We start from the raw sequence: 26,009 nt of genomic DNA on the forward strand, positions 1-26,009 counted from the left end.
TATGCTAGATCACATAATTCAATAAATTATTGTCAGGGGTCCTTGAGAGGCACCTTTTTCCTTAACTCTTTCCAGAAGTTCATATTTATATCCAGATGAAATATCATATCTCATTCACTACTGCCAAGTATTTTATACTCTGCCCAGAGCTGCAGACCCCTCCCTTTCTTCTTTGGGCAAGCCACTTTCAATTACTCTGCATTTTGCTTTACTAGGCAGTCCTTCCCCTTTTAATCTGATTTCTGTTTGTTTCAGTTTCTTAACGTCTTTTGAAATTGTCCAGAAATTAACACAGCGTGTTGGCGGAGTCTCTCGAGAGCAACCTCAGCGTAACCTGCTGCTCTCTGATCCAGATCCTCCGTGTGTGCATTCCAGAAATAACTCACAGGCTCGTTTTCCTCCCAAGTGCTGCTTCTCAGTAGATTGGATGCAAAATGTAACATCTTCATTATCAATAACAAACCTTAATGGAGTCAAGGGCCAACTTTCCTTATTGAACTTGTAATTCATTATTATCATTTCCAGCTTGATCTTGGAAGTTCCTGCAAACAATTTCTCCCTCAATGATACTCTGCAAGCCCTGCCTTACTGGAACATCATCTTCAGACCATTTTACATTGCTGTTTGATATATCTTATTTAGAAAGACACTAAACAAAGCTAAAATTACACACAGGACACCAGCACTGCTTTTTCTGCTGCTGAAATGCAGCTGTCTTTGGTGTGAAACATGGCACATCTTCAGCAGCACAGGTCAGGGCTGGAAAAAGCATGGAATAACCCATGGAAATTACAGAAGGGGGCTAAGAGCCAAAAGGATTATTGATGAAATGAGAAGTTAGGCTGAACATAAGATTTTTGTTCTGGCATCAAAGTACAAAAAGGGGAGGAGGGTGCTCTTGGGTCACTTGAGAAAATATTTCGATTCCTGCATTTTGCTGCTTTGCTCCTTCAGCTCCAAATCTCAAGGAACAGCTCTGACAAAACTATTGCCATTGCATGGGCAAGGAGAATCCTGGGATCCCTGAGGCTGGAAAACCCCTCCCAGCCCAACAAGTCCAAGCTGTGCCCCATGCCCACCTTGTCACCAGCCCAGAGCACTGAGGGCCATGTCCAGGCCTCCCTTGGACACCTCCAGGGATGGGGATTCCAAACCTCCCTGTTCCAAACATGTATGAGGTAAAGGGAATGCCAGTGGTTAATATTAATTCTTTTTTTTATTGCTTTGTAGTGGAAATTTATGTCTGACTCTGGTTTCTGATGGAATATTCATAAAACCATGGAATCATTAAGGCTGTAAAAGACCTCCAAGATCATCAAGCCCAGCTTTTGACTTTGTTGTGAGAATATGAACTTGACTTTCTGGGGGACAAATATTTCAAAAGCATTAACTGTGCCCTAGGTGGAGCCTGGCAGCTCTGACCCAGGTTAACACACCAGGCCAGATTTATCCACAGCACATAAACGAGCACGTGGTCAGCAGTGCTGAACGAAAGGCAGAACGCTGCAGAAGTACTTGGGCAGAAAAAGATGTTGTTTTGCATTTCAACCACAAAAATTCAAAGCTTAAAATATTTTCTTGTGCTTAACTTATTTAAATATTGAGTTCCATCAGTCCTGGTCATCCAACAGGAGCCACTCAGGGCATGATGGATAAGTGTCCTGACATCCCAGGTGCTATATTTAACCTCCTGACGTAACCATTAGAGCACCTGGCCTTAACAAGCATTGTATCATTGGAAAAGGACATTTAAATACATATTTGTGCCACATTTGTGTCTATTTTTAAACTACCACCAGTGAGTTCCTTCTCATTCTTCATTCACCATTCCCCACTGCGAGGCTCCTCTGCCCAGCACCTTTTGGTTTAATGTATGGAAATACTGTGGAGGGCATTTTTACAAAAAAAATATGAAATGAAGGGCTTGGTTAGACAAATGCAAAGGATTGTCTTCAAGTTAAATATACAATTATTCCTCTGATCCCTCCCTTTTTACAGCTTTTTTCTTTTGCATGAAACCAGGCTGGGAGCACAGGCCTTGTCAGGGATCTGGTTTTGGCTTACAAACAAGAAGTTTTTAGGAAAGGATACATGCTCTAACAAGAATTCTACTTCAGTGCCACTCATCCTCTTTCTCAAAGTATTAATAGAAAGTATTAGATCATAACAAATAATATACTTGGAGGCAGTGAATCAAAGTGCTGTGAGTAGATCACCTGCAGTGTCATACTTTCAGGTTTATTTTTTGATGCTGATGGGCTGATATGGGGTGAGTAGCAGCACAAGGTAGTGGCTGTGTGGTGTGTAAACCAACCACTCACTGTGCTGCTGTGACTCAAAAAGACTTTGCTGGAAGAGGAGGAATAAAGGAATATTGGTATGAAACCAAAATTCACTTCATGCTTCTCAGTTCCTGGACAGAGGAGGAACTGTGGCATCACTGATCAAATTGTTTGGGTATAGGTGCAAAGTTTTTAGTATTGAAAGTGTCCCACCAGAACGTTTCAAACACTGAATTAAAAGAAGATTCAAAGGGGCCAAAATATTCCAAACAAACCCAAACTGAAAAGAAGAAGAACAATTTGTAAATCTTTTTCATGACAAGATTTGAGAAAACGAAGAGAAATCACGTGAACAAATGCACCTCCAGCGGGTTATAGAAACAAAAAATTAGGTTAATATTTAACCCCCCCAACAGTGAAGATATAAAATCAGGGTGTAAAAGATCCTGTATATCGACACAAGATATTCACTGGGGCCATTGGCACAAGGAGAGTTCTCCTCACATGACAGCATCTGTCACAGCCTCCCCTGTTCTTTACTTAGGGCCTTTGAGAATCCTAAAAGAAAATATTTATCAACAAGATGATGTCAAACAGCCTAATTTATCTCTTCTACTAATGTTCCCAAGACAGCCACAGGGTCTTAGACACGGGTGCTCAGCAGAAAGAAGATACAGCAAAGGCAAATCTGCTCCAGAATTCAAAGCCAGCTCTGATTGTATTGATCAGATTTCCAAATGGGAGCTGATGGGGGAAGCTGAGATACAGCACCCAACTCAACATACTCAGATTTTGGAACAATAATATAAGTTACTATAAACTAGGAAAGGAAGGTGAGGTTCTCCTCAAATCTTTTCTTCTTCTTGCTATTTATAAGACAAACTTATATTTTTAGAACAGAGGTACAAGTATCAGCTGTAAATGCCAATGAAAAGCCCTGATGGGCAGCCAGAGTTTCAGCTCTTACCCTGTCTCCCACACTTGTCCCTTTGGACAAGCCTCTGCTTCACTACTCTGCAGTAAAATAACACAGGTTTTTTTATCTTTTAGAGACAAACTTTTTCATTATTAGCCCCATTTTGCAAATCGTTACAGCAACTACAGCAAGAGATGTTACTGTATAAGCAGATTGATCTATTTAGGATTGTCCCATCCATGGGAGTGCCAAGGCCAGCTTGGATGGGCAGCCTGGTTTACTGCACTGCACTGATGGTGCTCTCCCCTTCCCAGGGTGGGTTATTGTTGAGGAAATACAATTCCTTCTTGGTGCTCCCCCTCAGGTGCCTGCACACGGCTGTCCCACCCCAGAACCCAAAGTGCTGCTGCCCTGAGGGCACATTCCAGTTTTCTCACAACCTGCCAGTTTAATTTTGCCTTGGATTTTTCAAACCTACTGGTTTCCATATCCTGCATCCTTCCCCTGGCTTCTCACTGAACTCCTTGCAGGGAATTTAGAGCAGAGTTGTTGTTTCTTATGGAACTGAGCTGAAACAATTTATAGAGGATCCATAACCCAGGCCAGGTTAATTTCTATCCCAGAGCACACTCAGATCATTTCATAGGTCTTTACATTTCTAACAAAGCTTGGCAGCAGGAAGGTTTCACGTGGCATTGTACAGCCCTGCCAACTTTCCACATCACCCCAACAGCCACCAACAAAGGGATGGATTAGCACAGCTACAACACAGAGGCATTCCCTGCTGTAAATCCTCTGGGATGAAAGGACAGGGCTGAACACTCCCTTTGAAACCGTGATCAGAGCATCACCTTCATTCTGCAATCGCCTCTGCTGCCTTTTCCAGTTCAACCATTGCCCTGATACTGCTGAAAGATGTTTGTGCCCTGTGTGAGAACAGAGGGAAGAAATCCAGTATTTACTCCCTAGGCCTCCATACCTTTTTTTCACCAAGGACATGCTTTCTTCCCAAGAGGGAGCAAACTCTGAATACAAAGGTGTGATCGAGGTAAAAATGTGACTGAGTCCTTTGCACCTTTTTTCTCCTTGGGCAAAAGAAGGAAAGTTACTATCAGTCTTCCCCATTCCAAGGATTTTCCAATTAGTGCAGGGTTCATTTGTGGAGCTTCCAGTGAAATGGCATCATGATCCTCACTACCTCTTGATCCCTCTCCCTCCAAGCCCCTCTGACTCCCCTACACTGCACCCTGTTTCCCACAGTCAATGGAAAATCAAGAGTGCAATTCATGGGCTGTGACAAGAATTGCCCATAGATCACAGAAGCTGCTGTAGAAGGTCGAGATTTAGATCAAAGCTCAAGAAATCTACTAAAAAAATTCCAGAATAACCAAATCCTCCCCCTGATAGACAATCCATGCACAATTCAGTCTCCTCACCCTGAAGGATGCTGACCAAGCCATGGACCAGAGCTCACATGTCCAATGTCACGGCCTTTAGCAAACTGAAACCTGTGTCTGAGACTTGTTTTTTCTTTCAATTTCTCTTTCCCTTTTCTCATTTAAAAGGAACATATTTATATGAAAGGTTCGAACACCTCTGACTGTAGAATGAGAGGAGCAAAGGCAACGTGCTTCACATTCCTGACTGGCATTGCTGGAGTGGTATCTCATATCCTGAAATACAACCTGCAGCAGTCCATAAAATATTAAGACTGCTCGCTGGCCATGGCCAGGAATACTCTGCAGCAGCAGTTCCCAGGGGCAGAATGCTCTGTGAAAGGTCACTAACACAGCACTTAGGTCACCAGCACAGCAGCCACCAGGAGTAATTCTTCTCTGCACTATTATTAACAGCCCTGAGCAGCCACAAGGAATCTGCTGGGCTCCCACTGCTCTGCAGCAGCTCCAGACAATAAAACCTGCTTCATTACTGCATCAATAAAGGGGCATTTAATCACAATAAGGAATGATAACATCACAAATTACCTCCCCTAACTCACTTAGCACTGGGCCATGCTCTCCTAGGAGGCATCCTCAGTGGGGTAACCTGCAGGAGCTCCTGAGCCAGCAGAAACTCCTGCAAACTGAACCGATCCCACTGATGCTCCACCAGTGACATGAAGGGGAATCTTACCTGAATAACTCACACCAGGGAAAGCTGGAGCTGGGCTGGGAGAGCTGGAGAAGAGAAGCTGCAGGGAGAGCTCCGAGCCCCTTGCAGGACCTAGAGGGGCTCCAGGAGAACTGAGAGGGACTGGGGACAAGGGATGGAGGGACAAGACACAGGGAATGGCTTCCCACTGCCAGAGGGCAGGGATGGATGGGAAATTGGGAAGGAATTCCTGGCTGTGAGGGTGGGCAGGCCCTGGCACAGGGTGCCCAGAGCAGCTGTGGCTGTCCCTGGATCCCTGGCAGTGTCCAAGGCCAGGCTGGATGGGTCTTGGAGCAGCCTGATATCTTTAGGCCCCTTCCAACCCAAACCATTCTGAGATTCCACAAGTCTGTGATTATCTCTAGACCTTTGCTAAGGAAAGCTGTGGTCCTGCCCTCACCTTCACACCAGAAAGGCTGGAGGTGCCCCCCAGTCCCTCCTCAGTCCCACACACCTCTGTGCACAGCCTCACCCAGCCCCACACACAGATCTTTCCACCTTTGTCTCCTTCATCTGTCCACAAGAATCCAGGCTTCTTAATGCACTTTTTCTCTGCAATGAGGGATCAAGAGGGAAGAAAACTTTCTCCATTAAATAGTTTTAATTTCCAAGAGCCTGGCAGACTTTTAGCTCATTTCTTTGAGAACCATTCCACAGGAGGCTGAACTCCTGATGACTTCATGGGGCTTTTTATAAAGCAAGATAATGACGGTGGAGGGACAGAAGCAGCTGCACAGTTCCCCTGGCTGTGGCAGAGATGCCCCGAGCACTGCAGCCTCCAGCAAGTCCATCACCCCACAGATGCCAGGAGTGAGATGCTCATGGACACACTGGTTTCCAGGGAAGGAGACAACTCACCTTCCATGTGGCAGTACCTTGTGACAGATCTCGAGCACATCCTTGGTGTCTGCTCATCAGGGCTGCTGAAGGATGAGAGGGTTTAATGCAATAATTCCCTTCACAACCTGAAAATTCAATGTTGATCTAACACAGGTTACACCACATTGAACCTCTTCAGTGCTGGAGAAGAATATCTTGGCTGAAAAGCACAGTAAAGATTAAAAACCCAATCTAACTCTTGCAGAAGTGTTGTTAATCCACAGATTTCTGAGCAACAAACAAGGGACAAATATTTTTGTGTATTTAATTTTTTTTGGCTGTGACACTGCAAATCAAGTAAACCATTTTCAGGTTTGAATGGAGTTGTTCCTACAATGACACAATTTCCCTGCTGTTGAAAGCCAGCAAAACCTTCTGTGTAAAAACAACCCGTCCCTCCACCGTGGAGAAATACCAGAAAACACAGCAACGGGAAAGTTACTGAAGGAGGATTTTTTTTAAAAGCAGAAACAGGATAGAGTAAGGCAAGACTAAAGATAGACTGTCCTAGGCATGGCAGGAGCCCAGCGAAACAGCATGAAATTGCTGTGCCTGTGATAAAAGCTAAGAGATAAGAGGTAACAACTAACTTTAGGGGGTTACTGGTCTGTGAAACAGATCATTAAATTACTCCATCACGATTATTCGGGCTCAGAGGTGAGTGAGGTTTAGCAGCACACTCAGCTGATGGTTTAGAGGAAGGATGATGGTCTGCAAAAACACAACTGGCACGGGAGACATGGACAGGGAAAACCCCACAGCAGGGGAGGAACAAGATGAGAAAACAGCCTCAAGCTGTGCCAGGGGAGGGTCAGGCTGGATATTGGGGAAAATTTCTTCATGGAAAGGGCTGTCCAGCCCAGGCAGTGGTGGAGTCCCTGGCCCCAGAAGGCTTTAAAAGCCCTGTGGATGTGGCAGGTGGGCACATGGGTCAGTGCTGGGGAACAACTGGACTCAATGATCTTAGAGAGTTTTTCCAACCCTAATGATTCTGTGATTCCTTGCTCCACATACAGAGTTTTCTCTTGTTTACCTTGTTAACCAGCAGTTCTATGACAATTACTTCCCCAAGCCCCACACAAGTGATTGTGGTACTACAGCAAAGGAGGGGGGCAGGGGATTTCTTTTGGTGGCTACACAGGCTGAAAGAATTTCATTCCTTTGGATATAGCAAAACTCCCTTAAAACTTTTTTCATTTGAAGTATTTGCTAATAAAAAGGAGGATCCTGCCCCCATCTGGCCTCCCTGGAAGGGAGCAGCCTGAGGGGGAATGGGAGCAAGAAATCACAGATTCATAGAGCTTCAAATCCTGCTTTGGAAGGGACTCACAGGGATCATCAAATGCAGCTCTTGGCCCTGCACAGGATACTTCAAGAATCCTTCCCAGTGTCTTTGGGAAGTGCTGGCAGGATGGGAACACCGACTCTCCAGCCACTCTCTGTGCCCAGAAACAGACAGTAATTCCAGCTTTGGATCCAGGTTGGACTGGCAGGGAAGTGGAGATAATTATAACCTTCCTGGAGCAGCTCCAGTCTTGCCATGGCTTGTTTGGGATGCAGATGGGTCCGACTGTGCCGTATCCCAGGAATATTGGCCCTGCCATCTGCCACGGGGTGGGAAGGGACCACAGTGCCCTCAGCAAAGCTGTGCCCACCACCAGGAAATAAAGCAACAATACACTTTGCCTCCCTGAATCGCTGCCACATCACAGATTCCATGTCACTGCCAGGCAGAGACACCTTCTGGCAAAGTGACTCGGCCTCAGAGCTGGGCTCTCTCTTCCACAGGGCTGTGAGGAGGAACGGGGAGGAAAACCCCAATGGTCAAAATCCTGAGGGGCCTCTTGCTTTCCAAAAAGCAGAAATAAGGTTTCATTTTAAATCTCAAGTTAGCTGAAGCCCAGATACCCTCCAACACCTTCCCCCTCTCCCTGCTCCAGCCACCCTGTCATTCCTTCACTGGGCTCAGCATGGAACTGTGGTTGCTGCTGCTCCTGACAGGAAAATCCTGCAAGAACGGGATTTTCCCACCTCACCTCAATTAAAAGAGACCTAACTTATCAATATGCACAATTTTTGCATTATCCCAGCGTTCTCTTAAAAACACCTGGAATTAATGGTCTCAGCACGTGGTGGAAAAATTGTTGTGCCTGGATTCAAGCTGCCCTTGTCCACAGGATGGCAAAGAGGGGCCTGTTTCTCCCTGTTCCTATCCTCCCTAAGGAATAGCCCACACTGATGGAGAGCTCTGTCAGCACTCCAGGATTTTATCCTGGAGAAAAGGAAGTTCAGGGGGGGATCTTATTCTTACCTACAGCAGCTGGCCCAGCTGCCCAGGGCAGTGGTGGAGTCCCCATCCCTGCAAGACAATTCAGACATTGGGATTTCTCAGGAAGATTTGCACATCAAGCAAAGTTCAGGACTTTCCTCCATTCACCAGTTCACTGCAGCACCTTTGGCATCCCAGGCAGGCTGGCTCTCCAAGAAATTCCCTGGCCAACTCCATACAGACAGTTTGGTTTATTTGTTGCTTACACAGCTCTGATTTCCACCCCATAACTCAGGTTTTAAAGCCAAACACACAGGTAAGAACACAACATCTGAGGATCCCACAGCACAAGGCTCTTCCTCAGAACTCTTCAACATATACACTAAATCTTTATTTCTGTACAAAAATTTAGACAATTTTCATTGTTCCTAAAGAAATCTGCATCTCTTTGCATGACCCCACGAATTGCCTACATATATATATATACACACAAATATATATTTGAAGAAGAAAAAAGCCTTCCAGTTCTGAAGAATGAAGGCAAAAACCAAGTCAGAACTGAAAAATTATTGACAAGAATTAACTCTGTTTATTGTCAATATTGTTGACTTTCTGTAGCTTTGCACCTATTTCATCCCCATATTATAATAAAAACATATTCAGAATAACGCAATGCAGACTGTGCAACAAGAGAGTAGCGACACAACCTGTAATTTATAAGTGGTAATAGCATCAAGGAAGTATTAATTATTTAATTAACTTAAAATGTATTAATTAAAAAAACCAACGATGAAGGAGAACTCAGCAGTCTTAACTTTTGTACACTCAAGAAAAAGAGCCTAAAAATAACATTTTCTGTTAAAAAGCTTATTTACAGTTCCAGACACCAGGTGTAAAGGCCTAAGGAATGCACAGTTCAGAGGAATCCTGGGCTAAATAATAATGTGTGATAATGGTAGCTTCTTTTTTTAATCACCTTATATTTAACTGGATTCCAAGGAAAACTAAAAGCAGTTTTCAGCAGTTATATCAAAGTCAAGGAATAACTGAGTTAAGAGGAAAAGGTAGGAAAAGACCTGGCTTTAAGGCAGCTCAGCATTCCTTCACCTGCCACAAATACATCCCAGGAGAATCATGGAATCCCAGACTGGTCTGGGTTGGAAGGAACCTTAAAGATTATTTAATTCCAACCCCCTGCCATGGACAGGGACACTTTTCACTGTCCCAGGCTGCTCCAAGCCCTGTCCAGCCTGGCCTGGGACACTTCCAGGGATCCAGGGGCAGCCACAGCAGCAACACCAGGGAGCAACTGGAGCCAAAGCCCACCCCGCTGGGAAAAGCGTATCCCAAAGGAAACAGCTCCAGCCAGCACAGCTAAAAGAGGAGGTGGAAGGATAAGGAATGTGGAAAGGCATTTTGGCATCTGCTACACCATCCTAACAGGGGGTTTGCTGCAATTCCTTATTCCTCAGAACTCCGAGAACTCCATCCGCCTGTGCGTTACTTAACAGGGAGGTTATTCCACAGGATCACCCCACGGATGCAGCTGCTGCAGCTGGAAGGGACCCAAGGAGCCCCAGATTCCCACCCAGGCCCAGGGCTGGTGGGGCTGCAGAGCTGAGCAGAACAGCCCTTTACACCACCCTGGGATCACCCAGGTTGGAAAAGCCCTCCAAGGTCACAGAGCCCAACCTGTGCCTGACCCCCCTTTGGCACCCAGACCAGAGCACTGAATGCCACGTCCAGTCCATGAATACAAAACTGGGAATTTCATCTCCTAACCCAGCTTTGGCTCCATCTCTTTTGCTTTATAAGAAGTTTCCTGTAGCCCCCCAGCACTCCCAGGTACCTGTGTGTGATACGTGGGTATGGAAGAGGGGCATGTCCCTGGAGATCAGCATTTCCTACAGGAAAAGAACATTTCACTGTCATTTTAATTCCCATTCTTGACACCAACCAGTGCAAACTTGCCCCACCCAAACCTCCCTAAGCAAACCCCCATCACAGGCTGGGCAGAACAGCACATTTCACCCCCAAAACACCTAAACAGCCCCAAAAACCAGGTCAGAAATCACGTATTTGCTAGAAACCTTTCACTGCAACTCAGACACAAAGTTTAATGCAAACAGGCACATCTTGACAAGTGCTTTCAACTAAAAATCATAAATACTGGTAGGTTTTAAAGAATTATCAATTCTGACATAACCTGTAAATGCATAAATACGATACAGAGCTCCCCAGCCCAATTCCAGCTCAAATTTGTGTTTGTGCCACTTCAACAAGAATTAAGAGAACGGAATGAGTTCCCTTCAGCTGCATGAAAACCAGAGTTTAAAAGACAGAAAGTACCAAAGGTGAAACAATTCAAGGAATGCTCTGATCCAATTTCAGGAAAAAAAAAAGTTGCCTAATAGAGTCCCGGTTTTCCTATCTTATAATAACTAGCTCTATAAAATGTTTTGGCTAAATGACTTTAATACCCATGCCTGAGTGCAGACACAGGAGTGCTCCAGCTGGGAGCTGCCAGCCCTCCCAAGGCTTGGCATTAATTTGAAGCCATAATTTTATACACTCTGGAATGAAATTTTATTGCAGCCTCAGCATTAGCCACGTCCTGGCTGCATTTCTTTGAAAGGAAGATGACAAAGTCTGTAGAGAGAGAAGTACAAAGTCCAAGCGATCGGAGGAAACCTGACCCCACTCCAGGGATTGCTGCGGACGCACGCGGATGTTCCTCCCCTTTGTAAACAACAGACAGGCAACGCGACAGCCCCGGTAGAGCCACCTCAGTTTGTACCCAAGGAATTGCAGGTGGTGCTGGAGGCTGGAATGGACAGCCAGTCTCGGGAAGCCAGGCCCTGGCAGGCTCTGAGGCCAGCGCGGCCGAGCCCGGCTCAGAGCGGCTCCGCCGGGCCGAGCGCTGCGGCCGCACCGCCCGAGGGCCGGAGCGGAGCCGAGGGCGCTCAAACACCCACGGCCACGCGAGACGGACACAGCGACACTGGGGCTGCTCCCGTTCCTCGCTCACACACTCCAGCCCCGCACCTCGTTGCCCCCCTCCCCAGGCTGAGCTGGTTTTGTTAATTTTTAACCTCTCCACAGAATCCAGCTTTTCTTGGCCCCTCCCCGGTGTTCCCTGCAGGAAGTATTTAGACAAGGAGGACACTGAGCTGAAGATGTCCAAGGGAGGATTCCCAGCCTTCCAGGTAAAGCAGCATTTTCTGGCTTCATCCAGTCTCAGCCGAGTTTTGTACATTTACAAATAGGAAAAGCTTAAAAACCCCACCTGGCTCTGTCCTTACTCACCCAAAATCTGGCTTAAAAGGTTCAGGGAGGTAAAGTGACTCCACTGTGGATAAAGCTACAATATAACAATTCACTGGTAAGGCCCTCTTAAGGCAAGGAGAGAATTCCTGCTCATGATTCTCACGTATGAAGTGAAGAGATGCAGTGTCATCCCCTTATAATGCATCCTTTTGGGCCATTTAATGTATTCACTGCAACATTATAGTCAAGCCACATCTGGATTTATAACCAGGTCACATCTGGACTTACCACACGTGTGCAAAGACGTTTTCCTTCCTCGGTGCCACTCTTGGTGCCACTGATCATTCCTGCCCAGGGATGCAGCACTCCAAGGCTGCTCAGCACATTCATCTCACTTAGCTGAAAACAACTTTTCAGACCCAATTAGTCTGACAGTGACAAACTTCATGTTCCACCAGCCAGTGAGGAAGGAACTGCTGCCACCAGGAGCTTTCCAAGGCCAAGGATTCCTGAACTGAGTTATTTAAACACAGTTCCTTGACAGGAATCCCAGCCAACCACCCTGACACAAGGACAAATTCAGTATTTCCTGTCCCAAAGCAACCTGGGTGGTGCCTGATAAATGGAAAAGTGCTTGGAATGGAAGGGGTAGGAGAACTGTAACAAATTTATCACAAATCCTGTTAAAACCTGGGGGTAGGGAGGGGAAAACCCACTCATTTCCACGCACTGAGAGGCTTTTATAGCTATCTATCTCTATTTTAAGGGAATGGGAATTGTAGCATGGGAAATAAAGCTGATTATGGAATGAGTTTTAGGCACTTGAGCTGCAGAGATGTGGAAGGTGCCTGTCAGGTGCATTTACCATTCACACCTACACCACGCTCTGCAGCACAGCTACTCAGCCTCCCTAAAAGAAAAAAATATTAAAAAATGAAGCTGTTCATATTCTCCAAGTTTATTTTCCACCTCTCCTCACAATTAAAGACCTGTATCATTCCCAGATGCCAGAGGCAGCATATTCCAGAGATGAACTACCAAACTGATGATCTGCTAAAGCAAAAGAAACATCTGAAGTATCAGATTATTGAAATATGACCCTTTTTTTTTTGCTACTAAAATGCCATTTTGCAGCATAACTTCAATAACCATTTTGAAGGCCCCTCCCTTTTCCTAAGAATGAATTTCATGGAGAACAAAGGCAAAGCTTGAGCTTCAGCTGGAAGCCAAGGCAGCAGAACCCCGAGGGTGAAACAGCAGCATCACACACCAAGGTCATGGCTCAGGGTAAAACAATCCCTGCCCAACAATCCCCGAGTGGAAGCAGCACTGATGCAAAGTTCCCTGGCTTTTCTATGGACAGAGCTGGGAGAAAAATGGGAATTGCCCTACAGGGAAAAGAAAAAAAGGAGCACTTCCACAAAACACAAAGGGGTCGAGAGATCAAAAGTTTGGCTGCTCTTCTCAGTGACTAAATTTAAAACATTTCTAAGTTCACACATGTGCACTTCAAAGCACCATCACAGCAACCATGACCAGGTGAGAGTCTGGAATCCATCAGAGTCTGAAATCAATCACAGCAACTATTCCAGGTGAGTCTGGAATTGTCACCTCTGCTGACAAACCCCACCATCCCCACAGACTCAAAAATCAGCATTTAAAACCCAAAAGCCCTGGACAACACCACAACATGTCAGGAAACATCAGCCACCACTGAATTCTGGTTACACTTGCCCTCAAAACCATAAAATACACAGAAAGCTCACAGTCACCCACGACATGTTTGCAGTCAGGCTAACACTGGGTTGTTCACTGACCAACACATAGAAAACAATTGAATTTTTGCATTATAAACCCCTCAGGGTACAGAAAATCCTGTTTGACAGCCAGTCCTGAGGTGTGCAGTCACTCCCAGGCCCTGCTGGGCCCTGTGGCCACTGGGGAAACCAAGAGAAGGTGAACCTCAGAGGCCACAGCGAGGGGAAGTGGCATGGGGAGGGAAAGAGTAAAAACCAACTTAACTGATGTGTAAACACAGAGTATCTGCTTGCAACACAGCCCACACGTGCAGCAGCCACCACACCTGCACCATCTGACAGAGAACTCCTACAAATGTCCGGCCAAGCAGCAGAAATCCCAGCACTGCTCCACCAAGAACAGCAACAACTCCTTTTCTTACCAACCAAGCCCCAGCTCACCCAGCCTGTGTGGATTCAGCCCAGGGAAGACATAAGACTCAAAAACCAAACACTTGGGTTTAGAAGCAAGTCTGCTTTTTCTTTTTTTGTTTTTTAGACTAGAAAATGTACAATTCCATTTCATATGCAAGTGTGCACAGAGCTCGTTGCTTGTAGATACTGTCAGAGAAACTGAGAGAGTCTTTGCATTAAATTGTTAATTCTTCAAACATTGATACATTTTGCAATACACCAGTTAAATACCAAGATCTATGTGCATGCACTAAAGATAAATGCATGTACACCTTAATGTTTAACAAAGACAGCAGATCCCCCAGCCAGGGAGCATTGGAGATACCAAAAATAGATTAAAAAGTTAAATTCTTTACCTGCCTTTGTTAAATACAGACTTTGAGACTGCCTCCCCTCCTTTCCCCAGGATTCTTGTGCTCCCAGGGAGGCAGGCGGGCGGGAAGGCAGGAGCTGACCAGATTATCCCAGAACCAAAGAGAAGCACCTTAGAAAGTTCAAACTAAGCTTTAAAATGTCTTTAAAATGCTTTTTCCATCCTTACCAGACACAGGGACTGAGAAAGGGAAGAACATTCTCAGCAGTTTTGTTTGATTTTGCTGAACTCCCAATGCATCTCCCACAGAAGAGCCTGACACTTCAACCATCCCACTGCCATCCCAACTGCCTGGATCCTCTGAAGTGGGAATTCTCATCCCCTTCTGCCTGGGACAGCCATCCCAGCAGGTGCTGCAGCAGGGAAAGGTGATCCTAGTGTTCTCACACTCCTTGGGGACCATGCAAGGGAGTTCTGCTTTCAGGAAGTTCTGCCCTGGAACTCGTGTGGGTCACTTGGAGCTTTTCAAGTAGTGTCATCTGGTTTGTCCCCATCCAGCCCCCTCCACTGCATATTGATATATCTGCACATTTTAATATCTGCACATTTTATGAAGCAAAGGGAGTTTTTCCTCTGAAAAACGCTTCATTAGAGTCTGACTTGTCCGATTCCAGTGGGACTTTCATACTTTTGTGCCTCTTTTTTGGTTAAGAAAAAAAAGGATACTTTTCCCTTTTTGACAGCTAAAGGTACTTCTGCCAGACTTGAATCAACCAGCACAGCAGAGAAGGAGAGCAGTGGGCAGGACCTGCAGCATCACCTAACTCAATGATGACCACAATAAAACAGGAAAATCCATTGCATTTGAAACTCCTTGGCAAATTTGTAACATTTGCCAACACTGGAATTCCAAGCTCAATCCGTGTGCCCCAATCCATTCCAGCCTCCTCTCTAATGAAAAAATCATGTGGAAAAACAAGCAATGGGCTGAAGAGAGAGTTTGTTTATCAGGTGTTGGAGACCCAATGTGTGATTGACGTTACAGCTGTATGGACACAGAGGGACAGGACTGGTGACACGGGGACGCGGCCGTGTCACAGAGCAGTACTACTGCCAACATACTGATTCAGCTTTACACTGGTCTGAGCAGATTGCAATTAACCTAGGACTGAGGTATAAATATACACAAATATGTACAGTACACATACAGGAAAAGAGTTTTGCATTTGTAACATCAGCAACCTTGAAAATACTGGAGAGTCGATACCTACGCGGGTGATTCGCTCGCTGGAATAATGAAGCCAACAACTTCCACTAGAGAGGGCTACAACGGGATAATAAAACTCTGAATTAAAAGCTCCTTCCTCGTGCTTCATCCTCCCCACGCCCAAGGCCGGACTGTTCCGAGGGGCAGCTTGAAAAGAAGATTGGTCACAGCTTTGAACGCATCCTCCGAGGAACCCGAACCAAACCGGAGCCCAGAGTGCACCTTTGCTCTTGTGCCTGCTCCCAATTCCTGTCTGTGTGTGTGTGTGTGTGTGTGTGTGCAGCTATGTAGAAAATACAGTTGCAATCAGTTCAGTATAAATACATCCACCCCACCATTCTGCCACTGGTACAGCTCTGCTGAAGCAATGTCTGTGCAAAGAGGTCATTAAAAATCATCTGATCTTCAGCCGGGACATCATCCACTCCAGGCCTTGGCACAGTCTGGGAACACAAGAGAGAATGTTTAGGGAATGCAGGCACTTCTCAGGGTAACTCCAAAGGTAACTTCACACCATCCATTGACATTCTTCCCAAGAACTCTAAATCGTTTCTGGAAACTCTTCACTCCCTGCATGGCACTTCCTAGCTCATCTGTGGTGAGAGAATTCAATCCCAGCTCTTCGACACATGAAGTTCTCTCTAATTAGGATTATTCTTAATAAACCAGAACAGGTTTCAGTTTGCCCCCACTCCACCCTCATTAAGCCTAAATCATACCAAGTTTCATCTCTGTGAGGTGACCCTGTGGATTTGACATAAAAGCTGGGTTTCAGATCATGCTGATCCTAAATTAGTGTGTTCTGAGGCCAAAGATCTTGTAAGTGTCAAGATTTTTAAGTGGCGAGGCCCTGGCACAGGGTGCCCAGAGCAGCTGTGGCTGCCCCTGGATCCCTGGAAATGTCCAAGGCCAGGCTGGACAGGGCTTGGAACACCCTGGGATAGTGGGAGGTGTCCCTGCCATGGCATGGATGGGATGATTTTAAGGTCTTTTCCAACCCGAACCCTTCTGGGATTCTGTCACTATTATGGACAGGGGAAGAATGTGTGTTAAACCCAAATATCACAATAAAACCCCCAGAGTAATTCCAGATTCCCCTCCTGTGGGCACAAGTCCCTCTTACCCCTCTCCAGTGAGAGCACAGCAGGCCTGAATGTGCCACTGGTGATCCTTAATCGAAGTCAGCTTCAGGAACTGGGAGATTTCAGCTACTGTCATGCACTCCTTCACATCCTGCTTGTTAGCAAAGATCAGCAATCCTGCTTTTTTCAAGTCCTAGAGAGAAAGAAGAGCAGATAATGACAAAGCATCCCCTGGAGGCAAACAATGGGATACCAAAGCAGAGAACCCGGAGCCCCAGCCAACAATCCTCCAGAACAAAGTGCTGCAGGCTGACAGGAACTGCGGGAAATCCTCTGATCCAGCACACCAAATGGCCAATTTTTGCCATGGATGAGAAGTTAAAAACCCAGGACCATGTTTTGCTGTGCTCCACGAGGATCAGAGCCCTGTGTACCCATGTTCCTGAGCAGCACTGACAATTTGGGAACAGTGACTCCAGGGAGAAGCTTATTTTACCTCAAATTGCTTGGAATTACATCAGGGCAGGGGTGTATTATTGAAAACCTTTCCCTTGGAAAGCAAAAAGGTGTTTCTGGGAAGCCAAGCCAGCTCAGGCACTGAACTGCCTGATCAGGCACATTCGTGTTTACAAGCAGCAAAATTAATTCCCAAATAATCGACTGCTCCAGAAAATAGCTGGAACTGAGCTGGACAACTCAATTTTGCCTTAACAGAAACTCAATGGAACCGGTTAGGAGAAAGGAAAGACTTTCAAGGAGCAAAGAAAAGCTATTTTAAATCAATATTTGACTTTCATTGCTGCTCTCTCCCAACGTCACAGCCAGGTCTGGAGAGGGAGCCTGGGAACATCCTGCCGGCCAACAATGGGCACATTCACTGCAAGGGGCTCCCAAATCGGCTCCGTTCTGCCTGCAATTCCAGACCTTTCCTGGGGCAAAATCAGCTCGTTAACACCTTCACCTTCCTTTAGAGATTCCAAAACAGAAGATGCAGGTTTTGTTCAGTGGCTGCAACAGCCTGAAGAGTCCAGCTCTGAAATCCTAATCCTGGACAGCAGCACCAGCACCCCCCGTGGCACATTTAACACTCCACAGCCTGACCTGCTCTTTAAGAATTTACTTTACTAAACACGATTTAAGTTAAACATTAAAAAAAACCAAACAAATACACAAAAAAACCAAACCAACCAAAAAAAAAAACCAACCATGAAAAAGAATTAAAACTTAAAAGATCCTATGCAAAGCCCTTGGTCTTCCTCAAAGGAAATCCATAGGCAGGCTCTGCCCATCCTACAGTCTCCCAAACTGTGGCTATAGGTTAAATATAGCTGTAGTATTTTGGGCTATAATGCCATCGTTTTTATGCACATTTTTTTATTCAGATACTTAAATTTGGAAGCTCAGCGTCAGCTCACACACCCTGATCCAGTTTGCATTCAGGTCATGCCACAGGTGCTGCCTGGCTTTTACATCAGCCCAGCTCAGGTTTAGACCTGACCCAGGGCTCAGGTTTAAAGGGGCTCTTTACAATTTAGCCATTTCAACTCTGGAATTCCAAATACCCACAGAGCAGTGGCTGCTCCAGCCACGGGCTGAAGTTCCTTCAGTTTTAGAGCTGGGTGCTCCAACACACATTATTAAGGTTGTAAAACACAAAACCTCGGGCAACCATAAAGATATCAAAAATAATTATTGAGCTGTTGCAGGAAACCATGGGGTTTTAAAGGCTCTAATTCAGATATTAACATGGATTGAAGCACAAAACCCACAGATGTCACTGACAGGTCCCAACTGCTGTTTCACTGGAGCACTCTGATAAGCAACTTCTGTAATTTAGTATTAATTAACAGCTTTACTGGGAGTCTCACAGAAGACAGTGCAGCAGGGACAAGGCAGTTCAGGGTGTAAATCTGCCTCCCTTAGCATGTATCAGCCAGATAATTAAAACAAATATTCAATAAATATTAAAGACACAGGGTGCACTCACCTCATGTGCTAACATTTTATACAGCTCTTCTTTAGTCACAGAAATTCTCTCTCTGTCTGTGCTGTCCACCACAACTATCACAAACTGCAAAAAGGGAGAGTTATTAGGCAGAGAAACTCCTGCTGGTCCCACTCCCACCCCATTATCCAGCTGGATTATCAAACACCATCCCTGCTCCCAAACCCTCCCCCAGCCCCAGTGTGACATCCCATAGGCCTGGGGTTATTCGCAGCGTGTGCTGTGGTTTGGGTACAAAGGCAGCTCTGACTCAACTCTTGACTTTCTGTTCTCCATTTTTCAGGGAAAAATTCACATTGAAAGCAAGGAAATTCTCTGTAATCCCAGATCTGGTTTTGTTCTTTGCTTGGTGTAACTGAGGCACCACACAGATTCCTCAAATAATTTGTTGCAGCCCTAAAAACAAAGTGCAAAGTGTCTTTGTCTAGTTCAAGAAATAACATGCAAATAGGTATTTGCAAGGGATTAAAAAAGCCCTGAAGCTCCAAACTCCAAGAACACACTCCCAGCTTCATTTAGGCTGGAAAAGACCTTTAAGGGATCCCAGCACCTCGTCGGGGTGAACTGGAGAACAAAGGTAATTACTGCACAAATTGTATTTAACCATAAAGAACATAAATACAATTTATATAATATAAATAATTGCATTTAAACTGTATTTGATAAGACACAGGAAACCTTGATTTAAAGCATTATTTTTATCAAGCTGTTGCTTGATAAAATTTACATTTTTTTTTATATACATATGTCTGCGTGTGTGCTGCAGCTTCACCTCAAAAGAGTTCTGAAACTCTTGGGGGTGTTTAAGTTGGTGATGACTGGAGCTTGTCAAACAGAGCTGCCCAAGTTTTGGATGAAAACTTTGGGGCTGTCCTTACTCCTGAGGGGTCAGACAGGTCTTGGAGGACCCACTGCGGAGAGAGCGACCATGGAGACAACAAGGGGGGGAATCTGCAATTCCCAGATGAACAGAGTCACAAAGCCCAGCCCCACATGCCTGCCCAGCAGTTTTCCAAGGCACCTCACCTCGGTGTTGGTGTAGTAGGTGTTCCAGGAGGAGCGCAGGGACTCCTGGCCCCCGATGTCCCACATCAGGAAGCGCGTGTTGTTCACCACGATCTCCTCCACGTTGCTGCCGATGGTGGGAGAGGTGTGAACCACCTCGTTCATGGAGCTGCACAGGGAACAGGGACAGGAACAGTCACCCAAAATCACCCATGAGACTACACCTGGTGGGTATTTCCAGTGGGAGAGCCTCAGCGAACGCTCCCTGTGCAGCAGAGACAAGGTTTGATGGTGGAAGGTGCAGAAATGTAAATAAAAACAGCAGTAAGAAGGACTCAGTGAACTATATCATAATCAAATTATGGAACTAAGAGAGCACTCGTGAACAAACTGTGTTATAATTAATTAAATCATGAAGCTGAGAGAATTCTCACTTCAGAAGCTGTTGGGAGCACTCAGCTCTTCTCTCTCCAGGCCCATTTCGGCTCACATGGGACAGAGCTGCTGTTTTGCATCAAGAATGTGGTCAAGCCACAAGATTTCTGAAGTTTCAGGAAAACAACTCATCCTCCAGCTCCCCTAGAAACACTTCACCCACTCCACCCTGCTGTTTTCCTTCCAGGGCAGGCCACTAAAACCAGATTTTCTTCACAATGCTTTATGTCCAACTTCTTCCTCCCCTCAGCACAGACCAATACACAACTTTTTGCAGACAAATGCAGCCATTAAGTATTTCAAATAGATTGTTTACAGATACTGAGGGGAACTTTGTCTCTAAGACTACCAGTTTCACATCAAACAACCAAATGTGTGCTCTGGATTCTCCTGAAGTTCAGACTATTTAAACTCTACTGTAACAGGCAAAAAAATTAACAGTAGCTCCAAGGCAAACCAACTGTGTTCAAAAGGACTTAATTATTTTTTCTTCTGATCACCTTGATACAGTTTTTCATTTTGTATGAACTTTTTTGAAGTTCCAGCAGAGCTTTTAGTTACAGTGACAGCAATTTGAGACTCGTAATGGTGCTGGAATATTTCCTGAAGAGGACACAGAGAGGAGATAAAAGGATGGTGCAGTGTTCTGAAAAGCAATCCCAGGCCAGTGCAGGGAGAGCTGAGTATGAGAATGGGAGAAAAGGAAGTGCCTGGAAGAGGAAAAATGGGATATGCAAAGATGGGGCAGGGTTGAGGAGGAGTCAGGCAGGAGAACAAGAAGAGAGCTGGGAAAGTCCTGTGGAGTTAAACTGGGTACAAAGAAAAAGGAGACATACAGAGATCTGTATGAGAGTGAAAATGAAACACTGAAATGGCAGAAATAAGGGGAAGAACTGTGAGACATTCGTGGAGGAAGTGGATTAAAAAGCACCAAGGACAGCCCTTGCCTGCAGCAGTTCCCAGTCTTAAGAAATACCCTTCGTTCTGTTTGTGCTTTTAACATCTCTCACTCCCTCTAAAAATCACCATCAGCTTCATCCTTTCACTCTCCCTGCAGCATGGCAGGGCACGAGCAGCTGGAAATGTTTTGGAAAGGCAAAGCAGGCTGGAATGTGACAAACCCCAACCACTTCCAGACAGCCAATTTTAAATGTGGGATTGGAGCAGCACGGCCACAGCATTTAACAGGAATTATTTCTGACTCAGGAACACTCCTCAGTGCCACGGCACTGCACGTGGGAAAAGGCCAATCTGTCCCAACACAAACAGACCTTGAGCTGCCTGTGCCACCCAGCAGCTTCTGAGCCTGTGGACAGATTAGTACCCTCTTATCAAACTGCAGCTGAGGAACTGAGATATGAAGCTCATTCAAGCTCCATGTAAACCAGGAGCAAGGTTAACACAAGGCAAGCACAAATCAATGCTGCTGTTGAAGGCAGAAGGTGCAGGACAGCATGGAGATGTTGGCCTGGGTTCGTGCTGGGACCAGCCTCCCTCCTTCATCCCGTTCCACAAATGACACCAAATTACTCTCAGCACTGGGGACACAAGGCATGGCAGGCAGAGGTGCTTTGCCACTCACAGAATGATTTGTCTGCTGTTTAGATCTGTGGTGTGGATCAGTTTTGCAACGGTGTCCCGTGGCCAACACTCACTACAATCATATTTTATGGGGCTGGCAACGAGCCGAGGCCGTGACACGAAGGGAGGCTGGGAGTGCGTGGTAACAGCAGGTGATGTGATCCAAAACCCGCTGAACAAAACCTCATTTATCCACCAGGCACAGCACAGCCCTTTCCAAACTCCAGCCACCTGCTGCCACCTGGAAAGCTCTGAGTAAAACCACCCAGGGACACGACACGTAACACACCTGGGAATGCCCCGAACGTCCCCGCAGGTCCTACTTACAATTGGTACAGAATGGTCGTTTTCCCTGCATTGTCCAGGCCCACAATGATCACTTTGTGCTCTGCAATGAAAACAGCACTGGTAAGTCACAGCTCACTCTGCTGTGGTGACAGCAGCTGGGTCTGGATCAAGCTTAGTGCCACGTCTGCCGCTGGTTTCCTGAGCCAACAGCGCCCAGCGCCAGGTGCCATGGCCACGTCTGCTCGTGGGCCAGCCCGGAAAGTTCGTGTGGGCAGGTGCTGCTCTGAGCAGGGGAGGGACTGGCAATTTATCCCCCTCCACAGGAACCATTCCTGAGAGATTTCAGGAGGATGTTTTCCATCTCTCACGGCCAATGTCATGCTGGGATCCTCTCCCAAGCTCCTGCAGGGTTTTGCAGCCTGTATCAAACTCCATCCCCTCTCAACTCCACAAGGTAAATGTTCACTTTCCCCTTATCCAGGCAAGACCTCGATGTCTTTGCAAAGAGCAGTTAAAACCCCAACCAGGCTGGTTTGCAGTGTGATCCCTGTGCCCCCAGTGCCCTCCTTTCCTCCTGGGGAACAGATGTACTCTCCAACATTTCACAGGACACATTCACCCAGTTTGGTCTCGGACAAGTCACCAGGTGCTCCACAACCCTCCTCTGACATTTTGGAGCTCAATGCCCCAAACAATTCTTGTTTCCCTTCAGCACCTCCTCTCCTGTGCATCACAAAAGCGACTGGGAACTCTATGGCTGGTGGTGTCAAGCACGTCCAAATTTATGATTTCCAGTTGGGATGAGCACAGCCAGCCCTCAGCTCTGTTACACAACTTTCACTTGCACAACCAAGCAGGACCAGTCAAGCAAAAGCTTGGTGAGAAGGGGTTTTCTCCCCTCCTTCCTTGTGTTCCTCAAGGGCAAAAAAAGCTATTATAAACATGCCCAAGCTTCAGACACTGAGATCAATTCCTGCCAGCAAAGTTGATCCATCCCAGAGGAGAGGGCAGAGACAGGGGTCAGGTGAGGGGGGGTTTCTTGGGTTTGATTTTATCAATATTGTGTGGTTTTGCAGAGTTGTATTTTATGCCATCCAATACAAATTCCAGCTTTAATAACTTTGCATAACTGCACAATATTGTAAAAGTGTCTGCTTACCTGACCCCACATAACTAGGAACTTTTGTTTCAGGTGGGATGTTGCCAGCATAGTGCATGTTAGGAAATCAGTTGGAACAGAAGGTCTGAGGTGGGGCTGGATGCTACAAGACAAAAATATTTTGTTGTATTTGCACTAAGCATTAACGGGGACATAACTGGGACATTCAATGAGCAGGTGTGAGAGTACTGAGGTTCACTCAAAATCAAATTCGAAGGACTCTAAAAACATGGAAAGAGCATCAGCAGGTGTTTTGTAGTTGAAGTTACAACTCTCATGAACACCTTGCTGTAAGGAGACAGGTGTTAAAAATCCCAGAATCCCGGAATGGTTTGGGTTGCAAGGGAAATTAAGGATCATCCAGTGCCACCCCCCTGCCATGGGCAGGAACACCTTCCACAGTCCCAGGCTGCTCCAAGCCCCGTCCAACCTGGCCTGGGACACTTCCAGGGATCCAGGGACAGCCACAACTGAAGCTATAAATAACATTTACTCCATGAACGAGCCAGATATCGAGGTTTGACACTTAAATCCACACTCTACGAACCGCAAGACGAACCCACCCGCCACGCCGCGCCACGGCCACGTTCTTGTGGCACACGTTAATAATTTAAACAGGCGGCTGTCAGGAAATGAGCGTTCCAATAACTGAGAGAAGGGGAAAAAAAGGTTAAAGCCCCGATCTCCAGGAGCCCGTGCGGCCGCCCCGGAGCGGGTCTGAGTCCCTCCCGGATCGCCCCCGGCCCCCCGGGCCTCACCCTGGTGGTTGAAGAGCCTCCATATCCTGGTGAAGAGGATCCCCATCCTCGGCCGGGCGCTCCGGGCCTCGCCGGCCGCGGCTCTGCGGGGCCGCGGGCGCTCAGGGCCCGGCGCAGCGCCCCGAGTGCCGGCTGGGGCCGCGCCGGGGCCGCTGCCGCTCGGACATCGCCGCGGGGTCGGGATGGGGCTCGGGATGGGGGTCAGGAGCGGCACCGGGGCGGCAGCGCCGGCAGCAGCGGCGGCGGGAGCGGCGGCGGGAGCGGGAGCGGCGCCCGCGGCCGCCTCACGGACGGGCCGGGCCGGGCCGGGCGCGCTGCGCTGACGCGCGGGGGCGGCACCGCGGCCGCCATTACACGGCACCGCCTCAGCGCGGCCGGGCCCCGCACGGCCCGGAGGCACCGAGGGCTCGGGGTGTGAGGGAGCCTGGAGCCCATCCCCGCCCACCCCCTGCCACGGGCACCTTCCGCTTCGCAGCTTCTCCCGGCAGCCGTGCCAGGGCCTCACCGCCCTCACAGCAAGGCATTTCTGTCTAATACTGTCTCTAAATCAGCCGCTCCCTTCAGATTAGAACTGTTCGCCCTTGTCCTGTCCCTTCATCCCTTGTCCCCAGTCCCTCTCCAGCTCTCCTGGAGCCGCTTTAGGTCCTGGAAGGGGCTCTAAGTCTCCCCAGCGCCTTCTCCAGGTGAACATCCCCTGCTCTCCCAGCCTGGCTCCAGTTTATGAAGAAACTCTGTTCACTTTGCCCTACTAAAGCTTGGTGCTCTCGGGAAAACTCGGAAATAACGTGGGTGAAGTTGCTCCCCAGTAGCTGAGTATGAGTTTACATAAGGGCACTTTTTGCACTAGAATGGCCTCTTAAGGTCTGCCCAGAGCCTTCTCTGCTCCAAGATAAATTTTTCTGTCCAAACCTACCACTGAGTTTAAATCCTCAGGGATTTGAAAATCCCAGGCAATAATTAGGTTGGGCACAGTTACGTTACTGAGGGCTGAGACAAGACATGGGGTATTTACCCTCACTCGTCCTGTCCCTGACCGAAATACAGCTTTATTTAACAGAAAAACACCCAGTGTTTCCCTTTCCTTACCTGCAAAGCTGCCTTGGTCAGTGCCCAGCACCACTTTCCAGCCTCACAGCTGTGGGACGAGTACTTTTTTTTTACATGGGTTAGCCATGCTCTTTCAGTGAATCCAGAAATTTCCGAGAATTTCCGCACTTCCAGCACTAGGATTTGTAACTCACGAGTTAGTTTTCTCTGGGAGCCACAGGTGTGTCGCCAAGTGTTGGATGTACCCTCATTTAAACACCATGGGAAGGACTTGTAAGGAAAACCCACAGGTGCTTCCCTGAACAAGTGAATTTAACTTTGGAGAGACACAGCGAGGCTGTGGAAGTTTTTAAGTTCAAGTTCAGAGATGAAAGGCTTTGCTTTTCACCACAGAATCCGATGGAGCTTCTTTGGTGAAAGCTTGGCCGGGTGGCAGCTGGGCCAGCTCGGAGTTGAGCTCTGTCCCCTCTTGGGGTGGGATGCATTACTTGGGATGGAAAAGATCATCCCATGGGCAGGGACACCTTCCACTATCCCAGGTCGTCCAAGCCCCATCCACTGGGACACTTCCAGGGATGGGACATGAAATCTCCTTTCTTATTCCAGAAGTTTTTCATCTTTCCTTCAAGCAGCTTTTATTCCCACAGCAGCTTCTTGCATTTAATTTTCCCTGCTGGTCTGGAACCAAAGCAGCAAGGCCAGAGTAATCTCCAAGTTTCTGTGTCCAGAGACTTTTGTGTTTCCTGTTGCTCTGGAGGGGAATTTATGGCCCTGAACAGTTTAAGGAGAGAAATATCCTGATAACCCACTGTCCCAGTCCATCCCGAGTCAGAGCTGTGGGCACTGGGACTGCGTGTAACCCACAGGGAGATGAAGCAGCTCCTCCTGTGTTAAACATGCCTCAAGTTCAGCATCCAGCCTGCAATGGCGTTAATTATTCATCAGCTGTCAATTATCCCCCTTTCTGCTGGTCCTCAGCTTGGAATTTCAGCAGCACTCAGTTCTTGTCTGTTCTCAGCTCTCCTGGACTCGGGGCAGGGTTCAGTGGCTGCGCAGCTGTGGGAGAGTTACCAAGGTTCAATTAAACCATTTATT

At 47.0% G+C, this 26,009-nt stretch overlaps 1 protein-coding gene across 2 annotated transcripts; it reads right to left on the minus strand.

Annotated features, from left to right (window-relative positions):
- Nucleotides 1-14,015: 14,015 nt before the first annotated feature.
- On the minus strand, nt 14,016-24,164 carry ARL5A (ARF like GTPase 5A). 2 transcript variants are annotated; one of them, XM_069021336.1, is made up of 6 exons: nt 23,868-24,164; nt 21,990-22,050; nt 19,668-19,815; nt 18,624-18,707; nt 16,678-16,829; nt 14,016-15,997 (listed from the first exon to the last, which is right to left on the minus strand). In XM_069021336.1, exons 1-6 carry the CDS (start codon nt 23,911-23,913, stop codon nt 15,949-15,951), a joined length of 540 nt encoding a protein of 179 aa, XP_068877437.1. In that variant the 5' UTR covers nt 23,914-24,164; the 3' UTR covers nt 14,016-15,948. The 2 variants fall into 2 exon arrangements, with proteins under 2 accessions (XP_068877437.1, XP_068877436.1); XM_069021335.1 differs by lacking the exon at nt 23,868-24,164 and adding an exon at nt 23,110-23,199.
- Nucleotides 24,165-26,009: the final 1,845 nt, after the last annotated feature.

The sequence above is a fragment of the Aphelocoma coerulescens genome, chromosome 7 (assembly GCF_041296385.1).
Source record: "Aphelocoma coerulescens isolate FSJ_1873_10779 chromosome 7, UR_Acoe_1.0, whole genome shotgun sequence".
Lineage (NCBI taxonomy): Eukaryota > Metazoa > Chordata > Aves > Passeriformes > Corvidae > Aphelocoma > Aphelocoma coerulescens.